The sequence below is a fragment of the Lagenorhynchus albirostris genome, chromosome 6, assembly GCF_949774975.1.
Source record: "Lagenorhynchus albirostris chromosome 6, mLagAlb1.1, whole genome shotgun sequence".
Classification (NCBI taxonomy): Eukaryota; Metazoa; Chordata; class Mammalia; order Artiodactyla; family Delphinidae; genus Lagenorhynchus; species Lagenorhynchus albirostris.
The window spans coordinates 57,063,663-57,084,156 of record NC_083100.1 but is presented as its reverse complement, the minus strand read 5'-3'; the positions used below and the strand labels follow the sequence as shown (position 1 = coordinate 57,084,156).

General features: G+C 37.4%; 1 protein-coding gene across 2 annotated transcripts in view; it reads right to left on the bottom strand.

Annotated features, from left to right (window-relative positions):
• Positions 1-17,331: 17,331 nt before the first annotated feature.
• The window catches only part of LNPK (lunapark, ER junction formation factor), an 89,937-nt gene continuing 86,774 nt past the window's right edge, over positions 17,332-20,494 (bottom strand). The window contains exon 13 of one of the 2 annotated variants that reach the window (XM_060152596.1): positions 17,332-18,360. In XM_060152596.1, coding sequence (XP_060008579.1) covers positions 18,125-18,360 — 236 coding nt within the window. In that variant the 3' untranslated portion in view covers positions 17,332-18,124. The remainder of the gene's footprint in view (positions 18,361-20,494) is intronic. The other variant, XM_060152597.1, reaches the window with a different exon arrangement.

The window sequence follows — 20,494 nt, the reverse complement described above, 5'->3', positions numbered from 1 at the left end:
TAATCTGCTTATTCAGCACAAAATATGAAACACAAAATAAAAGCAGTGCTTGACTTTCCATAACTGCCTTTTGTTTTAACTTGTTGGCCCCCTTTTGCCCTATTTGAATAGTAGTGTATCTCCTTCACATTCCAGTCTTAATGAGGTTATTTACCTTGCATACCCAATGAGATTATACCTTATATAATAAATTCTCTTCTCTGAGATATATCTGAGAGGGCAGCCTATTTAACTATTAAAAGGATTAACCTTTTAACTGAGAATGATCTTAAGGCTGGACACAATTTTCATGCTGAGCTTTCAATTACTTAAAGATGTCACCACTGCATACAGAGGTGTTTACATTTACATATACTAGCAGATCAGCCTTAAAAATAGCCACTCGTTAACTTTGCACAATGGCTGGTAAAGAAAGCTCATTTGTTGCTATGTGTGTATTGCTCTTGCTCATGTGTGTTAATGAAATACATATGAGCTAAAAATGCAAACTGGGAAGTAAATATCTTTTTTTTTTTTTTTTTTTTTTTTTGCGGTACACGGGCCTCTCACCGTTGTGGTCTCTCCCGTTGCGGAGCACAGGCTCCAGATGCGCAGGCTCAGCGGCCATGGCTCACGGGCCCAGTCGCTCCACGGCATGTGGGATGTTCCCGGACCGGGGCACGAACCCATGTCCCCTGCATCGGCAGGTGGACTCTCAACCACTGCACCACTAGGGCAGCCCAAGAACATCATTTTTAATGCATTAGTATTGTTATCAATTATACATGCTAACAAAACACATGGAGGGACAATCCATATGGACCCTTCAAATTTCCTTTTAGCCAATAATTGTTCTTTTCTTCCTCACCCAACTTTTACCATAAGTGATAACATTAATTGCCTTAATTCTTTTCATATTGTCATTCCAGGTGGGGAACAATAGAATTGGCCAGAAGTCTATAAACAGAAAGGGTGTGAGGAAAAGCAAACGGCTTGGGTAATCCACCATTTGGACAATAAGTTTGGCTTTACTTCATCGATTGGGGGATGGGGATGGAGATGAGGGGGGAGGCAGTTGGTGGTTGGGGGTTAGGAAAAATAGGAAAAGAAACAGAGTTACTTACTTAGCTTATCTAGATCATTGCATTCAGGTAATAGTAAAAAGAATTTTCATAAATCTATTTTCCTCCAAAATGCACTTGACTTTTGCATTATGGCACATCTCACTCTCAGATCCTCATAAACATTATAACTTAATCTGATTGATTAAATGTTGTACTGACCTAAAAAGGAACTGTTTATAGTAATGTCCAAGGCACTGGGAGAGCAGCTCTCTTAAGTCAAAACAATTTGGTCTCTATTCTTAGGAAAGGAATAATTGAAAGGAGAATCTCCCCTTGGACATAAACCACCTTGTCCATCTCCCCTGCAAAAGTCCCAGAAAAATCTAGTCTATTTACTAATGTTCTGGGGCTCATGGATTATTTCCGGAGAATTCAAATATTTGTTGATAACCTACCAACTGCTGTGTACTGGGAGTATAGCAGGGAACAAAACTTTCAGAAATTTCTGGCAACATGGATTACTTTCTACAGGGGGAAAGGGTGCAATAAACAAAGATGCAAAATATATGCACGTTAGATGGTGATAATATTGCTATTGAATATTAGTGATAATAGAGAAGTTTTAGACAATTTTAACAGAGGAAAAAAGCAGGAAAGGGAATGGAGGGATATTTTAAGGAAGGTGTTGTCAGGTTAGGTAAGGCAAGTTGATATTTGAGTAAAGACCTGGGGATGGGGGATCCAGCTAAGCAAAAATGTTTAAGGCAGAGGGGCAATTAAGAGAAAAGGCTCTGAGGCAGGAGTATGGCTGGCATGTTAGAGGAAGGCCAAGGAGGCCAGTGAGGGCAAAGAGAGATGGAATAATAAGAACAGGAACATCAAGCAGGGGGTGAGGGTGGATAGTGTAGGACTTTATAAGACATTGCAATGTCTTGGGCTTTTACTCTAAATAATATGGAGAACTGTGAATCTAAACTATGGACTTAAATGTCTGTCAACAGATGAATGGAAAAAGAAGATGTGATATATACACAATGGAATATTATCCAAGCATAAAAAAGAAGAAATCCTGCCCTTTACAACAACATGAATGGACTCTGAGGGCATTGTGCTAAGTGAAATAAGCCAGAGAAAGACAAATACTGTATGATATCACTTGTATGTGGAGTCTTAAAAAGATGAACTCAGAGGAATAGAGAGTAGAGTGGTTGTTACCAGGGATTGGGGGGGGGGTGGGAGAAATGGGGAGGTATTGGTCAAAGGTTACAAACTTCCAGTTATAAGATTAACAATTTGGGGGATCTAATACACAGCATGGTGGTTGTAGCTAATAATACTGTATCATATACTAGAACATTGCTAAGAGAGTAGATCTTAACTTTCTCACCACAAAGAGAAATGGTAACCATGTGATAGGATGGAGGGGTAGCCAATACTATGGTGGTAACCATTTTACAATTTATAATTATATAAAATCAACACGTTGTACATCTTAAACTTACACAATGTTATGTGTCAATTATATCTCAATTAACCTGGAAAAACCCCCAACAACAACAAGAAGAACAACAAAAGATGAGAAACTATGGGAGGGTTTTTGAGTAGAGGAGTCATCAGACCCTATGAACAGGCTTACTTTGGCTGCTCCTGGGAATGGATTGTGAAGCAAGTGGATGAGTGCCTGTTACAATAACCCAGAGGAGAGATGAGAGGGCCTGCGGTCTGAAAGAAGAACAGACACAGAGCTCAGGTCTGAACAGCAAGGAGTGAGATTAGAGACTGCTCACAGAGACAGCCAACATCTAGGTTACAAATGAATTTATTTTATAAATTCTAATTCATAAAATTTATGCACTGTGAAATCAGTCCATCAGTGAGAACACAACTTAGTGGCCTCCAGTGTTAAAATTTGTTATAAAATACATTGTGTGTACATTCTTTAAAGTCACTACACATCTGCATTAGAAGTTGAATCAAATGTTCGAGGAATGACAGAAGGACCTGTGGAGTCTAGGGGATCTGTGGAGCACAGCATGAAAACCAGAACTCCCTAGTCTGCTAGGAAAGATGCCATATCCTGTGAAAACTGACGGAGGTGGCCTCAGAACACTCTTGGGAGGCATCAGGAGAGGCGGGGGCTGTTGAAGTGACTGGAAGCAATGGGACATCCCAGTCCCTCATCACTTTTCTGGGAGGGCCTGAGTCTCACAGCCCTGAACTACATCCTTACTTGCCTTCCCAAACATCTGGCAATAATGTTTGACAGCAACATGTGTTAGTAGAAGTTTGTGTAGAACGCATGTTCTTCGTGAATAGAGCCATCACAATGCATGAATTACACATAAGAATCAAGAGTCATGAAAACTACATGCAAAAGCCATAAAGGACTAGGAGAAAGGTTGATACCAACCCCAAATTCAATAGAAGAACATGCAAAGTACTGGGGATGCAGGTGCTGGGTGAGCACAGGATGATCACAGAGGAAGGATAGGAGAGGAAGGAAGGGGAGAGGGGCCAGACAAGGCAGCTGACTAGTGTGAGGACCTTTGTGGGGCCAGTGCCTGCAACCAAAGGTTAAGTGGAGAAAGGCAGCTGGTCATCAATGCCTAGACCTCTAGGTAAAGCCCAAGGGCACGGGAGCTGTGGACAGCAGCAGTCCGTACCCTTCCCTCCCTGGCTTCAGATGAAGACTTAGATGCACAAAGAAATCCAAAATCAAGGTTTCTTCGTTTCATTCAAAAATCTTAAATTTCAGAGAAGATAAGCATCTATATCAGGGGCACAGTGTCCTGCTAGAAACAATTCCAATTCAACAAACACGCATGGAGAATGTACTGTTTGCCAAGAACTGTTTTAAGTGGAGAGTTGAAGGTACATAAGAGACAATTAGTCCCTCAGTGAAAGTGCAGTCCAGGAAGAAATCTGCATCCTTTGTATAAACCAAACCAGCATTTGACATGTACTCAGAAAAGCATTTTGATAGACAAGAAATATTAGATATTTTTCAGTACTTTCAGTAAAAATCTCATTGGAAAGACAAATTTTTTAATGGCACAGAATCAAAGAATTTAGATGTTGGTTTTAGAAATTCACTTAGTACCAAGAATAGAAAGGTAATTTATGTACTGAGCAACTTATAATCACCTTTTCTGCTGTTGTCACAAATCAAGTCAACTCTGTATGGTAGCACAGAAGAGACACAGCTAACAGTGAAAGCGGAAAGGATGCGCACTGCTCCTTACTAAGTGGAGGAGGAGCCAGCAAGCAGTACCATATTCCTTTTTAGCTTCTAAAATAATAGTAACATCTCCAATACTGCTTCACAAAATCTGGGCAACCCAAGGAGTGAGTGTCTTACCAAAGGGACTCTTCAAGATTTCCTTCAGAATATTACTATGGAACATTTTTACAGGATATTTTAATCACTTTAAAGTATATAAAGTAAAGAGAGTATTGTTGGTAAAAAGTCAACTTGAACAAATGGATAAGACTGGAGGTGGTGTGATACAGTGAAACATTTATGGATCAACCTAGGTTCAAATACTGCCCTTCCCACTTACCAGCTGTGTGACCTTACATGCGTGATTGAATTTCCTGGAACTTCAGTTTCCTTACCTAAAGAACAGAGATAAATAATTTTCTATTTCAAAGAATTCTTCTAATGACACTGTGTATATGTCTTACAGCAGGTTAGGTATATATTAAGTATTTAGTCAACTATGGTTTCCCCAGTAGGAAACCAGCACGTCAGGGGGGCCTCCAGGTACACTAGCCTACATAAATAGACATTTAAAATAACTACCCATAAAGTAAATATTTCTACAAAGTCCTAAATGTATTCTAAATTTACCTATCTAATTTTCTAAATCATGAAATTCATTCTCATCTCTATCACAAATTGCCACAAATTCTCAGTTTGGGAAGCTTGGGTCAAATTTTGCTATGATTACTATCATATGACAATCCCAGAGCAATCTGCACTAAGATACATTACTGCATACTGTACTGTGATTATTTCTAAATGTTTACCAGACGCAGATTTAGGAAATTATTTAACTCTCGTCTCGACAACTTGTGAGATTTCCGAAGAAATATATTAAGGGAAGATCAAAGATTATGGTGCTATATTGCATAAAACGAAGCAACTGCTTATTAGAAGACAAAAACCTTTGATTCATTCCTCTTAATTAAAGGAATTAATGAGCTATGTATGCCTATGTGCAAAGAAAGGAAGGTGGAGAAAGTATGTAAATGAACAGGGGCTTTCATAAAAATCTACAGGCTGAGAGTATTTTATTTAAGCTGCTGGAAGAAAAAAATTATCTGAGTTTCTCAGATTCCTTCCTAAGTTTTAAGTCCATATTTTTCATAAAGCATTCATTTCTATTCTTTATTTCAAAGTAACAGAGGTCTCTATATTTTTATTTTTTCATTTATTCATTCATTCATTTATGCCTGCATTGGGTCTTCGTTGCTGCACACAGGCTTTTTCTAGTTGCGGCGAGCAGGGGCTACTCTTCTTTGTGGTGCACGGGCTTCTCCTTGCAGTGGCTTCTCTTGCTGTGGAGCACGGGCTCTAGGTGTGCGAGCTTCACTAGTTGTGGCTCGCAGGCTCTCAAGCGTAGGCTCAGTAGTTGTGGCGCACGGGCTTAGTTGTTCGACGGCATGTGGGATCTTCCTGGACCAGGGCTTGAACCTGTGTCCCCTGCATTGGCAGGCAGATTCTTAACCACTGCACCACCAGGGGAGTCCCTCTATATTTTTACGGCCCAGATAAAGTCGTTTTTTTCTCTGCCTTTTGAAGTTGAACTCTTTCCCAAGACTTTGCATATACGAAAATGTTCTGAATTTGGAAATAACTGAACTATTAATTTGAATTTAGAAATCTTTCTGTAACACAGTGATTTGTTGTAGCTCATTATTCTAGATTTTTAATTTTTTACTTTAAAAATTAGACTTGCTAAAAAGTAATGCACATTCTTGATATTCAAAGTACAGGGGGAAAAGGTGAAAAAACAAAGTAACACGTATACTACAACCCAATTATAATTAGTTAAAATTTCTTATATTTTTATAACATTTGTTATATTATTATATTTTTATAAACTCTTCTCTCTCATATATCTATATATTTGTAGATAGATCTATATTTATATATAGATTTATCTCCACATCCTTGTATATGAGACCAGACTATATATACCATGTAACCTCTTATCCACTTTTCTCTTAATATTAAATATTCAGCATTTTCTCACATTATTAAAAATACTTCAAAAATATTTAAATGCATTATTTAAATACTCACCCACTTCTGAGCATTTTGATCATCTATGTTTTCATTATCATAAATAATTCTGTGATGAACTTCATTTTACAATGCAACAGGTTTAGACCTACAAGGCAAACGTACAAACTCAAACTTAAGGTATATTCTGAAGGAGAAATGGAAGAGGAGATACTAGGGCAAGGAGGGAGACCAGGCATTCAAGCGTTCAGCCTGCGTTTGCCTGAGTGTAAGGGAAAAAAACTCATTACCACTTGACAGCTGCTTCGTGGTTTATAAAAGTTAAGGGTTCAAACCTCTTCCCAGTGACCAGATGCCCATGGCTTCAGGTGCTACGGAATGGTCAGTAATTGACTCACGATTTCGATGACAGTTCATGTGAGAGAAGCTAAAGGAGGCAAGTGGGACCCCACACAGACCACCTTGCTCAGACACAGTTTGGTTTAAGAATACAACTGTGTACCTATCAATTTATAAAGCATGTAAGCTAAAAGGACTAAAGACTAAAAGGGAACCTAAGGAAGAGAAAGCAGTTAATGCATTACAATGATAGAATGCAGTGAAATAGCTTCTAAAATTTTTATCATTGTGCTTTATATTTCTTATATTAAAAACCAAGAGAGAAATAGACAAGTATTGGTGAAAAAAACTAATTTTATGACATCATTGCATGAGCAGAAGTTCCTGGGTTATGGGGAGGGAACAAGTAGGGGGTTGGGGGGAGGGTGGTGAGACTTTTAACATTTACAACATCAAAATCCAGTAAGATACTTTGGGATTCCTTACAATACCCCTACCTTATTTTCAAAATGCAGTCTCACTAATCTCACTAACACTGTCGAGTTTTAAGCAATTCTCCTGTCTAAAAGTGATCACTGATAAAGCTATCAGCAATCTAAAAACACTCAAGACCCACACACTAAACTATAGTTCCTTTTTTATACTAATTTTGCCACTGCTGTGGCCATTGCTGCTTTGTACCTGGCATATAGCTTCTGGCCATGGGGATAATTTGATGGGTTCTTTAATGCCCAAAGAAAAGGTACTTGAGATTCAATTGTGGGTTTTGTTGTTGTTGTTGTTGTTGTTTTGCCGTACGCGGGCCCCTCACTGCTGCGGCCTCTCCCTTTGCGGAGCACAGGCTCTGGACGCGCAGGCCCAGCGGCCATGGCTCACGGGCCCAGCCGCTCCGCGGCACGTGGGACCCTCCCGGACCGGGCACGAACCCACGTCCCTACATCGGCAGAGGGACTCTCAACCACTGCGCCACCAGGGAAGCCCGTCAATTGTGTTTTTTTAACATCATTAATTTAAATATTACAGTAATGTTAACTGGTATCTTTGATAGTTAGCTATTCTCCTAGAAGAGAGCTACGAGTTCCTGCTCTACTGACTCATGGTCCCCTTTGAAAATTAGATGAGAGCTATGTATTCTCTTCATGGAAAAATGTGCATGCACACATATAAAATTCTGCAGAAATTTTCCAGAGGTCCTTGGACTCCCTGAATTCCTGTTAACCTCTATGCCAGAAAGAGAAGAATTTATAGAGAAATAGTAAACAGGCTAAGAGGTGTAAAGGGAGATAAAGGGAGGATGGAAAGTAGACAAGGAAGTTTCCCATTCCAGTCCAGACCTGGCCTAGACTTTCCGTATTTACTTTTCACAGCAGCTCTGTGTACTACATATCATTTTCTATGGTCAAGGAAACCAAGGTTCAGAGAGGTTACCTAACTTCCCCACAAGGTCATACTGCTGGAAAGTGGCAGAGTCAAAATGCAAGCCTGGTCTCCTGACTTTTTAAGTCCCATGTACATTTCACTTAGGACTTAACTAAGTCAACTTACTGCTTTTTCATCTTGGACTTCCTAAGATAGAACTGACCTATTAGAATAACCACCTAGTAGACTATGAACTCCCTGAGAGTAGGGTCCATGTCTCACTCCTTTTATATCTCCAGTGCCTGACACACAGAAGGCACTCATCAAAGGAGAAATGAATATATAAACACCCTGGGGCAACAATCCCTTAGACAGTGGGAGAAGCTGCATGCAGCTGTGTGCGATCACAAAGATCCTTATCATCACTAAATATTCCTTTAGATGACCACTGGGCACAGACTTCAATACATTTTAAACTACAAATGGTAAAACTCTTGTACAGAACCAGCATTTAATCCTTTTGAAAAATAACCTATTTATAAAACACAAAGTAGCTTTACAACAAACCTGCCTATTGTTATCATGTCAACAACATCTTTTGATAGTGAACTATTGCATCTTATGAAAACCAAACTCATGTTGAAAATGAGTGCATAAATTAGGACTGTTTTCAAAAGACACTTAACTTTACAAATGTTATAATAAGAACTTAAATGTATTTTTGTTGTTTTTGCAATAATTGCTCTGAGGATGAAAACTAAAGCACCATTTCAATGTAGTAAAGGTAATTGCTGCATTTACTGCTCATGTCATGTTGATGTATGACCATGTATCAAAGGTCATCCTTCTGTACTCATACATTATCAAATCTGAAAGCACAATATTTGATTCTGACCAACCTTTAAACTGCCCACAATGTGTGTGAAAAATTGATGAAGTTCTACCTTGGGTTTAAAAAAAAAAAAAATGACCCATGTTTCGGAAGCAGAAAGGTCAAGAAGCCAGTGGCGAGGTTAGATATCAGCACCATGAACCTCGCAGTGTCTTAGCTTATCAGTGAGGTCTAGTACAATGATCACAAGCTAAAACTGCTGTACTAATGAAGACAAAGGTCTAAAAACTTAGCACAGGCCCTCTGATAGAGGGCAGTATCTTGTGTACAATTATGCAGAGATAAGGACATAAATCACCCTTTAAAGACAATAAAACCTATAATGCACAAATTGAATTGTTTACATGTCTATTGGAGACACTGTTAAAAACAGAAGTGTTGGCTGCCATACCTCTTTTTACTCATCTGCAACACAGTAGCCCTGAATTCCACTTCTTCATTAGAAGGCAAGTCATCTGCTCCCCTTCTCCTCTTCCTGCTCCAAACACACAACACTACTGTCCAATTTAGTAGTCCTGTGCCATCCTGACCTAAAAGGAGTGCTGAACATTCATGCTTGCTTCAAACTACTGCTTACAATTGTTTGCTGATAGGAGAAATTGGTCTTATCAGAATCTCCTAAAACCTGAACAGCTGCTGCTCTTGCCTTTGCTGGTTGGGGGAGGGGAGGAGGTGTGGCAGGGTGGGGCATCAGGCAGCAGGGAAGGAAGAATCCCCACTCTTCAGTAAGGATTGTGGCTGTCTTTAAATAAATAAAACGCCATTTAATTCCATCAAGCCCAACTACAGGAGACTGCCTTATTGAAGAGAAGAAAGATCATACAAACATACAAAAAGAATCCAGGTCTTCAAAAACCAAAAGAAAAAAAAAAATCATTCTGAAAAGAATACACAACGTCCACCCAAAACATGTTTCAAGCATATCAATTTTATTTCAGCCAATTCTCAGGTTAGATTATTTTATAAAATTCACAACATCCTATACTGAAAACTCATGTATTCTTTGGCTGTATGAACACTCATAATTGAAAATACAAATTCATGCCAAAATTTGATTCCTTCTTGTTCCAAGGAAAAGATTTTTTTTTAAGCATACCACTATAATTTAATAAAATATGTCAACTCTTGGCAGGTAGGCCAAGCCTTTAGAATTCTTGCTATAGACAATAAGGCACAAATAGCCTTTCTCACTTTCAGAAAAAAATAACATAGCTGACTATAATTCATAAAATATACCACACTAATGTAAGTTTTAATTATACTTGCCATGTACTGCAAACTTTGCCTTTAATGATTTTTTGACGAAAGTACTCAATTTTAAGGTCTGAATTCCTATAGCTTATACATTGAAAGAGGAAATATTCTTAACATATATATATATGTATATATAGAGTGCGTGTGTGCGTGTGTGTGTGCGTGTGTGTGTGTCCAGGCTCCACCAATGTCCAAAAAGCAGCAACTTAATCCAGAAAATTCCTAACTTAATGTCAGTTGCAACATTAAATGGTCAGAAATGAGATAATGAATAAAAATAAACGTAAAAACAAGGTATTTTTATTTTTAAAAAAAAAATTTTTTGTTTTTGCAGTACACGGGCCTCTCACTATCGTGGCCTCTCCCGTTGCGGGGCACAGGCTCCAGACGCGCAGGCTCAGCGGCCATGGCTCACGGGCCCAGCCGCTCCGCGGCATGTGGGATCCTCCCGGACCGGGGCACGAACCCGTGTTCCCTGCATCGGTAGGCAGACTCTCAACCACTGTGCCACCAGGGAAGCCCAAAACAGGGTATTTTTAAAAACCCCATTCCACAGGTAAGTAAAATATGGGATCAGGGGTCAGGGGAGCATAGGGATCTTCACGAATGGGAGTTTGCTAAAGAACACAAATTATACGTACAATTTAGAAATCATACCCAAATAATGGACTCACATGAGTCAAGGAAGAGCTCTGACACTGTGGTCCGCCCCAGCACACCAGTTCTTAGGCCTTCTTCAGGTCTGCTCATTCACAGTTATTGAGCATCTGTATCAGGCATTAAGAATTCAAAACAAATGAATCCTCCCCACCCTCAGTGTGCTCACAGTTTCCATTTTCTTATATCTTGAGCCAGTCCTTCTCACTTTCTAGCCCCAATTATTATATTTGTAGGAGTTTCAGAAGGAAGTAGCACACCAACCACTAGTGCTGATCAACTCAGGTCTATCACTTATAGAAACCCACTCTCTAAACGTACATGTAGCAGAGACCATGCCAGGTTTTAGTTTTGTTTTAATTTGTGCTGTTTTGTTTGAAGAGAAAGTGAGAAAATAAAAACTGAGAAAACATGGCCTTTCTTCAGTGTTTACAATCAAGTGAGGGAGGCAAACATCAGGAGACTACAAGTTACACCTGGTATATAAAGTACAATGGGAACAAAGGGCAAGTGACTGCTTAGGAAGGCTGAGGAAATCACTCAGATTACAGACAGAGTTAGTTCTTAAAGAAATGAGAGTTGACAACAGTAGCGTCATGCAAGATCAGTGCAGGGCATCTCTCAGAGGTATGAAAGACTCACCTGTGGTCAGAGCGCGAGGGAGAATAGTGAGAGACGAGGCCAGAAAAGTGATTTAGATTCTGAAGTCATGCTTACAAGCCACCTAAGGAGTTGGCCATACACAAAGGAGCCTTACAATAATATTTAAAGTCTGTGTTTTAGAAAACTCCAACAGCAATGTGGACAGTGTATTAAAAAAAAAAAGGCAAAAGTGTCAATTGGAATTTTCCTAAATTGCGAGAAACAAGCTTTCTGGCCCTTTCCCTTCTCAATAATTCAAATAATTTGAGATTTGCAAAATTCTTCACACTATAAAATCTGCATTAAGACTGCAGTGGTATTTCCCATTGTGTGTGTGTGTACATGCACGCATACTACCATTCAACAGATAATTTATTATCTCTTCTATACACCAGGAACTAGGAATATAATAAGCAAAACCAGACATGTCCTTGCCTTCAAGGAGTTCATAGTCTGGTGCAAAAGATAATATTATGAAAGAATTTCAAGGGGAGGGTGTGTGTGAGTGGAAAGTCTGACAAGTGTTAGGCTAAGAGAAGATTGCCCTGAAGAAGTAACAACTGAGTTATCACAAAAATGAGAAACCCAGGAGCCTGGGTCTATTTCTTTCAGCTACCAAAGAAAAAGAAGTAGAGGGCTCGTAGGTAGTAACGAAAAGGACAAGACTTAAAGATCCTAGGTTCCAGTTCCATTTAAAATATCCATAAACTAAGTGATTTTGGGAAATTAATTTAATCCCTGCTTGACAAGATTCCATCCTCTCACATAGCTCATAGTCTCACACAGACTGTAAGGGAATGTATATGAAAGTACCCAGAGCACAGTGCCTGACCAAGAATAGGTATTCAAAAAAATGTTCATTTAATTCCCCACTTTCTTTATCCTTCAAAATCAGACTAAGATAGAAATATTTATTTCCACAAAAATAAATGATTTTTCCCACATTTCCTAAATCAAGTGCCAGGGATCTGGTAAAAGGCTTTGGCAGTTGAAGATTTGGCCTTTTCTCATATAATCCTGGAATAAGAACTTAAAAAACTAATTTATGAGGGAGATTTTTGAGAACTCTTTTTAATCTTCTCAGAGTGCTTCCAGATTCTATCAGTTGTGTTGCCAAAGAAAAAAGGAAGGCATAAATATCTTTTTAAAAAGAGAAAAATGCATAAAGCAGAAACTCTAGGTTTTAAAAAACATCAAATAATACAGAACTATATAAGTGGATAGTATTTTCTTCTCCTAAAACTACATGAGTAGTATAAATTAAACTACATATAACAGGACCTTTGAAGGAGAAAGAATGGGAAATTAAATGGAATCTAAGTTTCATACAAAGGCAAACTGATAAAGGTAACTGGAGGGATATCTACTATCCAATAAATGCAACAATTTTTTTAAAGGAATTTTTAAATAGTATTAAAGTAGAAAATGTAGATTAGTTTCTAAGGAGGAAAGAAATTAGACAAATAAATAGTTTATGGATTGATACAATTTAATAAGGTTTAATTCTGTACTTTTTTATTATGATTATATTCTCATAAATGTACTTTTCTATATTTATGTTTATCTTTCCAAACTCAGAGCCTGAATCTGTGGACATTAATCAAAGGAGGTCACCAGCAAACCTGCTAACCAGTCTCATTGGCTTCCATCTTTTTTTATGCATAACAAAGTCAACTGACCAAGTGACCATGAACAGAGACTGACTGGGGCTCCTGTTTTTAGCAGCTGTTCCTCTTCAGCTCTGACCATGTTGTTGTGTGATTATCTCAACTGGTTTTAATCAAGACAGAAACTGAAGCTCTATCACTGAATTGTTTAAAAATAAGACACTAGTTTCTTGTATTAAAATTGTTTGCAGTAACAGCAACAACACAAAATGTTTGTTTTATGTCCACATTTTACTTATTAACTTGGTAGAGTTAATATATTTAGGTCTTTAATAACTTTGAAACAAGTCAAATTACAAATTGTAAGATTTAGCAGATCATTGATTCACAACTATATCTTGGTCTATCTTTACATAAGTACTTTTATTATTTTTAATAGCTCTTTGGGAGTTCATAAACTATATCTAAATCCCTTCTATAATTTTTACAATGAATTGAAGTTATACTAGATGACTTACCACATTATTTTTCTTTCAATTTTCTAAAGCAGCTCTGTTCTCCATAATTGTTTCAAAATAGCTACCATAATGCCATAAATTATCCTCATTCTTCGACCCTTCCGCTAACTGATCTGCACACAAGCCAAGAGGTAATACTGTAGAGTAATACTGTAAAGTGGTATAGGAAAAAAAAATAAGGAAAAAGTTTTAAGATAGTTAAGTAGTTACTGTCAGCTGGAAATAGAAGTAAACATGTTACATATTTTAAATAATCTTAATCTCTAACACCAATATTGATTGTATATAAATGGTGTGTAAAATGTATAAAAATGGTGGTTTAATATAAAGCATCCTACATTAAGAGCTGAGATCTGAGTTCTGACTTGGCTTAGGTGCTAGCTCTCCCTATGACTTTGTATAAGTCATTTAGTATTTCCAACACTCAGCATACAATATTTAATGAAAAAATCATTATATAATTAGAATCTTCCCCCCCACCTCATGAAACGGTAGCTCTTCTGATTCAATTATATTCACCAAACAGTAGTGATTGTGTCTAATGCATACAATGAGAAAGACCAATTACAAGAATAAAGGGCAAAGCTTAATAACAATAATTAGCAAAATTTCTAAACTTGGGTTCTAACTGGAACTATTTCAATTGAATTCAACAACTACTTACTGAGTGTCCCCATATCTATGTGAGTGGGAAGATACCCCAGGCAGAGAAAGAGTACCAGGAGACTGGGGGATTAGAGAAAAAAACACTGCATATGCAAACCACAGAAAACGGTATAGCTACATTAAAAGCATGGGGGAACAAGGGGAGAGGAACAGTGGCAGTAGCTGTGGTGAGAAATGCCAGAGTTAACTAGGAGCAAAATTACACAGGCTTTGTGGGCCATATGGTAAGTTTGGACCCCATTCCAAGAACAATGAGGAATAATTAAAGGGTTTAAGCAATGGTATGACATGATTTGTTTTCCAATTGTGAAAACTCTTTCAGGCTACAGTGCACAGAATAGATAGCTGTGGGCAAGACTGGAGACGAGAAAACCAGTTAAGTGACAGTTTTGAGATGAAGGAGGCTTGAATTAGAAGGCAGTACAACAGTAATAAGAAGTAAGACTTCTGAAGTCATTTGCCTGCATTCAAACCCCAGATTTTCCACTTACCAAGCTGCTTACTCCCTACACCTGTTTTCTCATCTATAATCCAGAGGAAAAAATCCTCACAGGATTCTTGCCAAAGAACAAATAAAAATAATACTCATACAACAGTTGGCATGTTGACTGGCACATAGTTAGAATGCAAATGTTTACTATCATTAAGTAACGTTAATGGGATGGAGAAATGAGAATATAACTGAAAGATGTTTAGGATACAGAAACTGACAGTTAAGGTACAGGAAAAAGGGTAAAGGAATGAGTGAACAGATTCTAGTTTCTGGCTTGAATAGTGGCACTATTTGATGAGATGAGAAACATAGAAAGTTTGAAGTGTTTGTTTTTTAATAAATTGATTGAGAAAGACATTCCAACAGGCAGGTGAATATATCGCTCTAAAGTGAAGGAAACAGATCAAGGGTGAAGATCTGAGAATGAGAGAGACAGATGGTAATTAAAATCCATTGGGGTTGACCAGAACCTCTAGAGAGAGAAGACATAGAGTGAAGAAATGCTGACAAGGTAAAAAGTATGAAACACCAACATTTAAAGGATGGGCAGGGGAAGAGAAGCCTGCAAAGGACACTGAGAGAAAGGGGCCAGAGGAATAAGAACAATAGTGTGAGAAGTCAAAAGCCAAAAGAAAAAAAGTGTTTCAAACTAAAGGAAGTACTCAACAGCGTCAATACTGCCAAGCAGTGGAATAAGTTAAGGACTGAGAGTTTTCACTGGATTTAGCAACAAAGTTACTCATTCACATAATAAATGTGTCAAACATTGTGCTAGGCCCTGGAGAAACAGAGGTAAATAAGACAAGAGCCTTGCACACACAGACTCTAAGTCTTGAAGAGATACAGTGAACTAGTAAACAGATAAAATACTTATACATTATGATAATAAAGTAACATGACAGAGTAAAAGGCAGAGGCCAGCTTTAGATGCGGAGCTTAGGAGGGCATCTCTCTGAAGAAAGAACATTTAAGCTGAGACCTAAGATGGGAAAGGGTTTAGCTTGGTCAGAGAACTGAAAGAGGCCCTGAGACTGCAGCATAATGGTAGAAGAGCCAAGGAGAGAGAAGCCAGGTCATGACTGTAGATTATGCTGAGGGTATAGTGAGAAAAAGTTAGATGATGACCTGTTGAGCATTAGTAAGTAGGGAAGTTAAGATCACTCTAACTAACGGCACTTATTAGTTTGCTTTTCCTCATTTATACTAGTCTTAATAATCAGAAATAGGACATTTTACCACTCTTTCAACCATTAGCTGTTTATTAGAATGTCAGGATAAACTTTTCTATTTTAAAGGGTACTATATGATTACAGTATGTTACCTGTTGCATTAATTTACCTTTTAACCTTCTTCCATAGATACTTCTCATAATATCTGCTTAATTCTATCATTAAATTATATTTCTCTGAGGTATTCCTCATTTTCTAGTAATGTACATCAGAATTTGAATGTTTTCTAACAAGTAGACTCAGCAAGGTGTTACTAAAGTGTTATGGGCCAATAACGCACAAAAAATCTGATGGGCTTCATCAAAAAAAAAAAAAGAGAGACTGTCTATATTCTGTAGTATTATATTCCACAGTTTCAGGTTCCTATTTCCTTAACCTATGCATTTATATACATGTATATGATAAAGAAAAGCTGATGCAGAAAACTTAGGCTTGATTTTGAACAGCTGAATTATATGTGCATATTGTTTTTTCATTTCCTTATCTGCAAGAGGAAGAATTTATAGCCCTTCCATATTTCACAAGGATATCAATAGTATAAAATGCTACCATTTACTTAATATCTATTAATTATCAGGCAGTGAGCTAGGCACACTACATAAATTATTTTTAATTGTCCCCATACCTGAAAAAGTAGGTATTATTCTTCCAATTTTACAGATGAAAAAACAGTCTCAGAGAGATCAGCTGACTTGCCCAAGACTGAAGAGCTGGAATTTAAGCCCAGTCCTGTAATCTTGAAAACTCGGGTCACTATACCATGATGCCTCAGCCTATTAACAGATTTAGGTTCCTTAAAAATACCTATCAGATATAAGATATTAAATCATAAAGATGAATTTTAAATGATAACAAATGGTATTTTATTAAATTTTTAATAAACTGTGTACAACTTAGAAATACTTGCCAAATACACCACCCCTATATATTCCTCCCTTTGGCATAACTTGATTTCAATTTTTTTTAATAATAGAGAAGAGGGATAAAAGCAAGAGAGAAAAAATAACAACACTGTACTTAAAGTACAAGTATTACTATTCTGGGTCAAAACAATTTCCCAGTTAATCCTTAATACACATATTAAATCCAATGAACTACTATAATTAACTGCCTATTCTCACAAAACTATGTCTCTCAAAATTAAAAACTACAAATGGCCTAAGGATTTCATGAATCAGAAAAATCTAACCTCTGATTAGAACCTCTAAATGTCACTATTTCTCTGAATTTGAAAGGCAACAAGTCTGAATAAAAAGATCATAATTTGCTCTTAACAGAATCTATTGATTTATTGAATTGTGAGCTTTTCCTCCTAAGACTTTTCAGGTAGCCATGTCAGCCACGAAGATACTGTCTGAAGAAGTCTAGGTATTTAACAAAAAAATTGCTGACACATCATCTTTATTTTCCTTAACAAAATACACAATAGAGCACAAAATTCACTTATAATATCATCATTATTTTACAAATATAAATAATGCTCAAAATTCAAGTACAGTTAAGTGCAGAGATAGTTCCTATATGTTAATATGTAAACATAAGCTAATTATAAATATCAGGTACCTCTGGCCCAGGTGCAAAAAAAGAGACATCAAAAGTAACACTGCACTTGACTGTTCGACTGCATTCTTACTGGGAATTCATACCAATGCCTATATTGTTACTGTAATAACTTTCATAGCTCTTAATATAAATGCTTAAATAGACATTTTACCCCCTGGAAAATATCTCAAGAGTTAAAATTCTATCCATTTTAATGATGTAGTATTAAAAATCTTAATTGAGTTTCATTCCTTAAAACAAACGCTATTAGAACTTATTCCTAACCAAAGTTCTTCCTATGTCAAAATGGATAGTATTTACAGGTCACAAATAAAAAACAAAACTGCTATCATATTTGTTTACATTTAGAATGGAAAAAAATACCTAAAACCTGTCTAAACAGTGTGGGTTTTATACATTAAAAAGGATTTTACTTTACTGATATCACTTGCTTTTAATTTTAATAGCCAGTAGACATAACTTTGACATATTGAAATAGCTAGGCAATCTGAAATTCAGATGACATCAAGCATGTCTTTAGAGGGGGAAAATAAAAAGAAAGCACCACCTAAGAAAGCAATAACTGACATCAACAAGACTACAAATATCCAGTTGAAGGCACGTGGAAGCATTTACTACATTGTCGAAGATTCTCCACTTAGTTCAGGATTAGGAATAGCATCAGCTCTGGGAACTGTTGATTTGGCTTTATTCATTGAGGTTTCCTCATTCTCGGTCTCTTCTTGCTTCTCCTCTGGTTTCTCTGTGTCAGATGCTTGTTCAATCACTGGGTCTGTCTGCTCTGTATCCGATATTTTGTCATCTGTCTGCTCTGTACTGTTATCTAGAACGTCTTGTTCTTCTAAAGATTCTGAAAAGATAAAGAGTCAAGACTTTAGGTATACCCAAATGTTAAAACTACTAAATAAGATAAGCACATGCAAACATGGACTAAGAAACAGTAGAATGGTCTAACATTAACCTTAAAATCTTAAAAAATATGCACTTAACTCCCTACAGCATACCATATATGAATTGGTATGAATGAAGGAAAAAAAAAATTCGGGGGAAACAAACCCATAAACATACTTTTACCTAAAGACCCATAGTTCATGATATATATGAACTTTCATAATATTTAAGAACTTCAAGATGGATTTGAAAGTTGAATGTCCAAATATATCAAAGTCCCAACAGAATTATGTGCTATAAGACAACATTCCAGCAAAAAAAGCAAATGTATTAACTCCCAGATTATGTTTCCAGAAGGAACTGGTCTCCCTTGCGTCCAGGCAACGCTGTGACCAATGTGTAAATGTGTACCTTTGTGTGTGTGTATCTGGTGTGATTTCCCACACTGATTTACATCTCTATTATCCATGACTGGGGAGGTCTGGATCCACCTTTTCCAAAGGCATGACAAATCTTCCCTCATCCCTCTGCAAGACAAGTCCTCAGGATTTAAACCTCTGGGTCAGAATATGCTACACACCTTGAATGCTAGGGAGAGAAAGGGAAGGGTCTTTTGCCCCTGTCTCCACAGCGGAGGGCAAGTAAGGTCTTGGTTCCTACCTGAAAACTTACTCCCTTCAAACTCTCTTTTGAGTTTCATTAAATTCAAATCTCTTAAAAATAATTTCATAATAACAATAATAACAACTTTAATTCTTCTAAGTTTATAGAAAGGGATAGGAAAGGGAATGACAGGAGCAGAAAGCTTCGAGCCACCCAATTTCCAAATCAAAGATAAAAACCTAACTTTGAGGTGTTCCTTTGTTGTGTTTGTGTAATAAACAGCAACTAATACTATTGTTAGGAGAAATATGGTTAAGCTATATTGGCCTAGCAAATAAGCCGATTTTCACACCATCACAGAAGATCCCTTGCAATAAACTACAAATGTTACTGATTCAAAAAATCTGGAGGAAAGGTCAGTCTACACTAGTAAAGAGTTCTAGTTTTGTTCCTTACACAGTACAGGCCAGAATTTTGCTAAATAAAATTAATAGTTTTGCAAAGAAATTATGTGCTATACGCACACACACTGACATGGAGGTCTTACAAATTCATGGTTTTATCATATCAGTTTTAATAAATACAAATTATCTATATATCACAAACTCTATGCCAAGAGTCGAAAAATATTTTTTAAATTATATTTAAAACAGATAATCTTAGACGCGTTTACAGAATTAATTACAATCTCTTTCTCTTTTTTTTTTTGCAGTACGCGGGCCTCTCACTGTTGTGGCCTCTCCCGTTGCGGAGCACAGGCTCCGGATGCGCAGGCTCAGAGGCCATGGCTCACGGGCCCAGCCACTCCACGGCATGTGGGATCCTCCCAGACCGGGGCACGAACCCGTGTCCCCTGCATCGGCAGGCGGACTCTCAACCACTGCGTCACCAGGGAAGCCCTCTCTCTTTTTATATATAGAACAAAAGGCCAAATTTGCATAGTTAGGGACATCCAAGTTAATGAGGTTTTACTGTATGAAAATTTCACATGCTCACAAAAAGTAGTGAGGAATGTTCACATGTCACAAAAATGCTAGTTTTATCTTAAAAGGAACTTAAAACGGCACTGCTGCACCACTTGGAATCTTACAAAAATCCAAAGCAGAAAAGCAGTAGGTCATTTGAGTTGTGTTACTTGAATGTTCCAGCGCTCAAAGAAAAAGCAGAAAGTGAAATGAAACTCTATGGACATGTACAGATCATTTCTGCTATAAGGGCAAGCAAGCTCTTCAGTGGAAAATTTCAGGAGTCACTAACCATTTGTAATTCTACTTTCACATATTTATCCAGAGTAGAATTTTAAGAGTCATGGTTTTCCACAACTCTCTGGCCATAGAGCAATACTTACTTGCCAAGAACTTTACAAGTGGTTATAATTTAGTAAGCCCTCCAATAAAGTCACATGAAATGAAAAAACAAAAAGCTCAAAGTTCAGGACTCATCAATAAACATGCTTAAGTGAACACAGGCCCACATAGTTTGTCATATTC